At 52.7% G+C, this 7,152-nt stretch overlaps 2 protein-coding genes across 2 annotated transcripts in view; both read left to right on the top strand.

The window, feature by feature from the left end:
- EAH_00048900 (P-Type cation-transporting ATPase, putative) overlaps positions 1-1,593 on the top strand; it is a gene marked incomplete at both ends in the record, with an annotated part of 4,638 nt that extends 3,045 nt beyond the window's left edge. The window contains 3 exons of the mRNA XM_013394442.1: positions 8-310; positions 650-1,099; positions 1,382-1,593. Coding sequence (XP_013249896.1) covers positions 8-310; positions 650-1,099; positions 1,382-1,593 — 965 coding nt within the window. The remainder of the gene's footprint in view (positions 1-7; positions 311-649; positions 1,100-1,381) is intronic.
- Positions 1,594-1,732: 139 nt separating this feature from the next.
- Positions 1,733-5,348, top strand: EAH_00048890 (hypothetical protein; the record flags this gene model as incomplete). Its single annotated transcript, XM_013394441.1, has 6 exons — positions 1,733-2,036; positions 2,462-2,579; positions 3,052-3,230; positions 3,674-4,624; positions 4,713-4,798; positions 5,136-5,348. 6 exons carry the CDS (start codon positions 1,733-1,735, stop codon positions 5,346-5,348), a joined length of 1,851 nt encoding a protein of 616 aa, XP_013249895.1.
- Between the last annotated feature and the right edge of the window lie 1,804 nt (positions 5,349-7,152).

Raw genomic sequence — 7,152 nt, 5'->3', positions numbered from 1 at the left:
TGTGCAGGCGACGTGGTGCTGCTGCACGAAGGGACAGTATGTCCTGCTGACTTGCTGCTGCTGCGGGGCTCAGCAGTGGTGGATCAGGCAGACTTCACTGGGGAGGCGGCGCCGGTAGAGAAGCTGCCACTTGAAGCTCTACCCTCGCAGCAGCAGCAGCAGCAGCAGCAGCAGAAGCAGCAGCAGCAGCAGCAGATGGATACGGAGACAGATTCGGAGACAGAGACAGAAACCATTACGTCTACGGGGAGGAGACAAACTGCTGCTGCCAGGCTGGCGGCCCTTTACGCTAACAGCTTTGTACACGCAGGTGGGGGGCTTGCTCTACCCTTCCAGCAGCTAGCTAGCTAGCTAGCTCGGTAGCTGACTGTGCATACAGCCAGCTAGCCAGCTAGATAGTTAGATCGATTCCCACGTAGATACCTACCTATCTGTCTGTATATAAGACAGGCTAGCTAGCTGTATAGACGACTGTCTAGCTAAGTAGCTAGACAGCTAGCTAGCTAACTGGCTAGCTGACTCCATAGCTGCTTCACCTTGAGAGTCTCCTGGTGGTGGCTCGGACGGGCAGTGAAGGCTTCGGACTTAGGGTTTAGGGTTTAGGGTTTAGGGTTTAGGGTTTAGCGTCTGCATGCGTTGCGTGCTGCAGGCAGCAAAGTTGTGTGCGTGACGGGGCCGAGCGTGCCTTTCATCTCGTCAGCCTCAGCTGAGGTGCCGGTAGCAGCAGCAGCAGCAGGAGCAACAGCAGCAACAGCAGCAGGAGGAAGCGAAGGAGATGATGCTTCTTTGTCAGCTTGTAGGGGGCTTGAGGGTGCATGCGCTGCTGCAGTAGTGCTGCGAACGGGGGCTTCAACATCTCGGGGGCAGCAGCTGCAGCGTTTGCTGTCTCCTTCTTCTGTAGGGCTTAACTACGATTTACATTTACCTTCTGTCTCCTTGATTCTGCTGCTCTACGCTCTCTTTGTTGTGGCTGTCATTGCCTGCAACTCACCAAACGCAACAGGAACAGCAGGTAAGACGCAGCAGCAACAGCAGCAGCAAAAGCAGCAACAGCAGCAGCAACAGCAGCAACACGAGCAGCAGCAACTGTTTCCCTCGCGTGCCCCTGCCTGAAGCTCCTCTCACTGAGCACCAGCAGCAGCAAACATACCAGCACCCGGAGCAGCCGCAACAACAACAGCAGCAGCAGCAGCAGCAACAGCAGCATTTGGAGCAGCAACAACAACATTAGCATGAGCAGCAGGAGCTGCAGCAGGAGTATGAAGAGGTATATATGATATTATTTTATTTTAATTTGTTTTGTTTTGTTTAGGGTGGTTTTACTCTATCTCAACTCTATCTCAGCTGCTGCCAGTGTGGGTACCCGTGCTGCTGTCATCAGCTCAAGCAGCAGCAGCAAAAAGGTTGCTGCAGCGCGGGGGGCTGCTGGCAGCAGCACCGCAGCGCGTTGCTGCATGCGGCAAAGTCCGCATCGTTTGCTTCGATAAGACAGGCACTCTCACCCAGCACACCCTCAAGGCACTCGGTAAGCAGCAGCAGCAGCAGCAGCAGCAGAAGATGCAGCAGCAGCAGGTGCAGGAGCAGCAGAAGTAGCTGGATAGACACCACAAACTATAAAGTATAGTCTATGAACTACAAAGTATAAACTATAAACAGAGAACTAGCAGATAATAAACAATAAACAGCAGAAAATAAACATTAAAATACTATTTACACAAAACAGCAAGCGCACATGAAACGACACTTCACCAGCAGTAACTGCAGCAGCAGCAGCAACTGCAGCAGCAGCAGCAGCAGATATGAAGGCAGCAGCGACAGCAGCAACAGCAACAGCAGCAACAGCAGTGCCCACAGCAGCAAATGCACAACGGCACCTATAGCACCTGCAGAAGCAGCAACACCACCAGCAACAGCAGCGGCAACAGCAGCAACAACGGCAGTAGCAGCAGCAGCAGCAGCAGCAGCAGCAGCAGCAGCAAGCGTTGCAGTGGAGAGGAGTAGCCCAGAGGAAGGAGACAGACAGACAGCAACTACGTGTGAGCATCTCCTTCCGTGACTTCTGCTGCTGCTTCTGCTGCTGCTGCTGCTGCTGTTTAGGGATTGTGCCTGCTGCAGCAAACCCCAGCAAGCCCTTCGCCTCAGAGGTCCTCGACATGCAAACCCTAGCCACAAGCTCTGCTGACAAGACAGGCAAGCCTTGCTGCTGCTGCTACTGTTGCTGCTGCTATCGCTGCTGCTGTTGCTGCTGCTGTGGTTGCTGCAGTAGTTGCTGCTGTAGCTGCTGCTGCTCCTCCTGCTATAGCTGCTGCTGTAGCTGTATCCGTTGCTGCTGTAGCTGTTTCTGGTGCTGTTGCTGCTGCTGTAGCTGTTTCTGTTGCTGTTACTGCTGTAGCTGCTGCCTTTGCTGCTGCTGATGCTACGCCTTGCTGCTGGGGTTGTGCATGCGGCTTGCGGTGTACAGACAGCTTCGCTACGCTCTGCAGGGCTGCTGCTGGCTGCTGCAATTCCTTGATGCTGCTTCAGGGGCTGCATGCAAACAGCAGCAACCCCAAACTCGTGGGAGGTGCCCTGGAAGTAGAGTCCGTAGTGCTGCCTGCTGCTGCTGCTGCTGTCTCCTTTTGAGTGTCTCCTTTGTACTGTCTCCATTTGACTGTCTCCTTTTTACTGTCTCCTTTTCTGTCTCTTTGTTTTACGGTCTCCTTTCTTCTTTATTTGGCCTCAGTGCTCTTCGCGCTGTCTCCAAGCTACACAGAGACCTGCTACACTTCCGTGCTGCTGCTACCTCTCATACCAGTGCTGCAGCAGCAGCTACTGCTGTTGCGTCTGCTGCTGCTGCGTTTGCTGCTGCTGCTGTTGCTGTTGCTGCGGCTGCAGCAGCTGCTACGGCTGCTGCGGCTGCTGCTTTTCATACTCGAGCTGCTGTATATGCGCTGCCTTTCCTACCAGCATGGCTGTTGCTGCTGCTGCACCTGAAGGGGGGGATGCACTCTTCCTTCTCCTGATAGGGCTTGTGCTGCTGCTGCTGCTGCTGCTGCTGTTGGTTTGAATCAGGTTGCTGCGGGCCAGCGGCTGGCAGCTGATGGAGACTTCTTCTTCCTGCTGCAGTGTTTGCGGCAGCGACAGCGGGCGTCGGCGCCGAGTGTTTGTTGATGCAGCGCAGCAGCAGCAGCAGGTTGCTGCAGTTGCTGCTGCATGCGCTGCAGCAGATGCACAAGCAGCAGTTCGTGCAGGTCAGCTTGCGGAGACCCCACCGCCCTACATGGCAGCAGAGGCCCTCGCTAGTTGGCTAGCTAACCAGTTAGCTAGCAAGCTAGCTAATCAGCTAGCTAGCTATACAGCAGGCCAGATAGCTAGCGATCGAGCTATCTAGCTAGCTATCTAGCCAGCTAGCTTTTCAGGTGACAAGCCAGCTCCCTAGTCAGGTAGCTAGCTAGCTAGCTAGTCAGATAGCTAGCCAAATAGCTAGCCAGATACGTAGCTAGACGGCTAGCTCTATAGATAGCTACACAGATATCTAGCCAACTAGCTAGTCAGCTAGCTACCGATCCAGTTAGCTAGCCAGCTACCTCGCTATTTGTCGGGGACAGCGTGGGGTGTTTGAGGCACAGCAGCAGCAGCAGCAGCAGCAGCAGCAGTATGGTGCTGCAGGGTGTCTCGTGTGGGGTTGCTGCAGGCGGTGCAGAAGTGCTGCGCTCGTTTGCCTTTAACTTCAAATTAAAGCGGCAGAGCTGCGTGCTGGGGGTCTCCCGCGAGACCTTGGCTGCTTTGCTGCCGGAGGAGACACTTAAGGCGGCGACACAGCAGCAGCGGCAGCAGCAGCAGGAGCAGCAGGAGCAGCAGCAGCAGCAGGTGCTGTGTCTGTGCAAGGGAAGCTTAGATGCTGTCTCTGCTCTCTGTTCGACGCCGCTGCCTCCCGGCTGTCTCCTCACCCACGACCGCCTTGCTTCGCAAGGGGCCTACGTCTTGGCTGTAGCCTACAAACTCCTGACTATACCCGCTGTCTCCAAACAGCAGCAGCAGCAGCAACAACAACGACAACAGCAACAGCAGCAGCAGAGGGGCCAGCAGCAACACGCGCAGGAGCAAGGGAACGAACAACAGAGCCAAGAGCAGCAGCAGCAGCAGCAGCAGCATGCTGCTGCTGCTGCTGCAGATGGCGCGGGTGATGATAGGCGTAGGGTTACAAGTGTCTGCAGCAGCTGCAGTGCTTGTGCTGCAGCAGAGGAGCTGCAGCGAGAAGCAGTGGAGAGCAACATGAAGTTTTTAGGTTTGCTGCTGCTGGGCAATGAACTCCGTCGAGACGCAAAGGAGACAGTTGAAGTGCTGCAGCAAGGGAGGGTCAGGCCTGTGATGATTACAGGAGACTCTGTCTATACAGCTGCTGCAGTTGCTGCGCGCTGCGGCATGCTTCCACAGTCAGCAGCACCAGCACCAGCAGCAGCAGCAGCAACAGCAGCAGAACCCGCAGCAGCAGGAGCTGCAGCAGCAGGAGCTGCAGCAGCAGCAACGGAGGTGTCTCCGACTGTCTGCAGCACCTCAGGCAGCAATTTGCATGCATCAATTGTCTCGCAGCCCCAAATGTGCAGCAGGAGCTGCAGCAGCAGCAACGGAGGTGTCTCCGACTGTCTGCAGCACCTCAGGCAGCAATTTGCATGCATCAATTGTCTCGCAGCCCCAAATGTGTTTGTCTCCTTTGCTTATCGGTCTCCCAGCAAAACAAAATAATAATAAAGTGAGGTGGAAAGAATTTAACTCAGGGACCGAAATACCGCACGCTGAAGTCCTAGCACACCCAGAGGTAAGGGTTTAGGGTTTAGGGTTTAGGGTTTAGGGTTTAGAATTTAGGGTTTTGGGCTTAAGGATTTGGGTTTAGGATTTAGGGTTTAGGGTCTAGGATTTAGGATATAGGGTTTAGGGTTTAGAATTTAGGGTTTTGTGCTTAAGGATTTGGGTCTAGGGTTTAGGGTTTTGGGCTTAGAGATTAGGGTTTAGGGTTTAGGGGTTAGGGAGAAGGACCTTAAAAGCATTGTCCGGGCTTCTGCTGAGAAGACGTGTGCACTTAGAGTTTGGGGTTAAGGGTTTAGGGCTAAGGGTTTAGGGTTTAGGGTTTGGGGTTTAGGGTTGGCTTGCTGCAGCGTTGGCCGGAGTTGGCGGTGACTGAGGAGACGTTTGAAATATTGTGCAGAGAGCGGGTGGTCCCTGCTGCTGCTGCAGTGCAGCAGCAGCAGCAGCAGCAGCAGCAGCAGCAAGAGGTGGAGACGGAGGCGGAGGCAGCTCCGTTGGTACCTATAAAAGGAGACAGTAAAAAGAAGCAGACAGAGAGACACAGAAGGAGACACTCCAGATGAATCTGTCTTGCAGGCGCTGCTTATGCGCATCCGCATCTTCGCCCGCGCAACCCCTGCAGTTAGCTGCTGCTGCTGCTGCTGTTGCTGTTGGTGCTGCTGCTGTCTGCTGTCTCTGCTGCTGTTGTTGCTGCTGCTGCTGCATGTGCTGATCCTTCTGGGGAGTGTTGTCTCTTGTTTGTTTTTATGCTGTTTAAACAGCCTTTTTTAGTTTGTATGTTTGTTTGTGCGGCTTGTTGGGTGTCTCTATGTTTATTTATTTATTTATTTATTTTATTTATATTCAGGGTAAAAGAAAAATAATAAAACAATTTAAACAAACAAACTTTTTTGTTTTAATGTGCGGAGACGGGGCTAACGATTCTGCAGCCCTGAGAACAGCCCACGTCGGATTGGCACTGTCAAAGGCAAGCTGCTGCTGCTGTTGCTGCTGTTGCTGCGGCTGCTGCTGTTGCTGTTGTTGTTGCTGCTGCTGCTGGCTGCTGCTGCTGCTGTTGCTGCTGCTGCAGTTGCAGTTGCTGAAGTTGCTGGTGCTGCTGCAACTGCAGTTGATGGTGTTGCTGCACATGCTGCTGCTGCAGCAGTTGATGCTGCTGTTGCTGTAGTTGCTGCTGGTGTTGCTGCATTTGCTGCTTCTGCTGCTACGGCTCCGTTTCTTGCTGCTGCTGCTGCATTCACAGCTTGTTTATTATTTGCTGCTACTGCATATATTGTGGGGTTGTTATTTGCTGCTGCTGCACATACAGTAGGGTTGTTGTTATTGCTGCTCGTGATGGGGCAGTGTCTATGAATTCTCTTTAAAATAAAATAATTGCTGCTGCTATTGTCTCCTCTCTCTCCGTTTGCTTGTGTTGCTGCACATACACTGCAGCAGCCACACCCCTAAACCCTAAACCCTAAACCCTAAACCCTGCTGTGCTTCAGGCCGAAAGATTATCTTTATGTTCGCTCTCCTACATCCAGTTTACTGGGGCCCACCACTATTTCTTCTGTTTGTCTTCTTCTTTTTTTTGATTGTCTTTTTTTATTTACTCTTTATACACGTCTTCTATATAGAGGTAAGAAATAGCACATATAATACAGCAGCAGCAGCAGCAGCAGATCCAGATGCTGCTGCTGCTGCTGCTGCTGCAAATGATCACGTTGCAGCTACCCCTCCTAATGAGAGACAACTCAAAGAGACAGAGAGACAGAGAGAGAGAAGGAGACAGAGAGAGACAGACAGAAGAGACAGAGGCACAGAGGCAGAGACAGAGAGAGACAGACAGACAGAAGAGACAGAGGCACAGAGACAGAGACAGAGAGAGACAGACAGAAGAGACAGAGGCACAGAGACAGAGATAGAGACAGAGAGAGACACGCACATAGACGGACAGAGACGGAGACAGAGAGAAGAGACAGATAAAAGAGAAAGAGAGAGACAGCGACAATGAGAGGGTGATGGAGACACAGACAAAGAGAGAGAAGAGACAGAGAGAAACAGACAGAAGAGACAGAGACAGGGAGACAAAACAAAGACAGAGAGATAGAGACAGAGACAGAGACAGAGACAGAGAGACAAAATAATAAAGCAACATAGAGAGACAAAGAAAGAGACAGACACACCGAGACAGAGACAGAGACAGAATAAAAGAAAATAAACGCAATTAAGATGTCTCTAATCTGCTGCTTCTCTTGCTGCAGGCTTAGGGGTTGATCAGACATACCTGCAGCAGCTGCCTCGCCAGGCCTGGTGGACGCGGTGAGTGGGGGCCTTCGTTTGCTGCTGCTGCTGCTGTCTCCTTTGCTGCTGTCTCCTTTGCTTCTG

This window comes from Eimeria acervulina, genomic scaffold (genome assembly GCF_000499425.1).
Source record: "Eimeria acervulina Houghton genomic scaffold, Eah_scaff781, whole genome shotgun sequence".
NCBI lineage: Eukaryota > Apicomplexa > Conoidasida > Eucoccidiorida > Eimeriidae > Eimeria > Eimeria acervulina.
The sequence above is the reverse complement of the archived record's forward strand: the minus strand, read 5'-3'. Positions and strand labels throughout refer to the sequence as shown.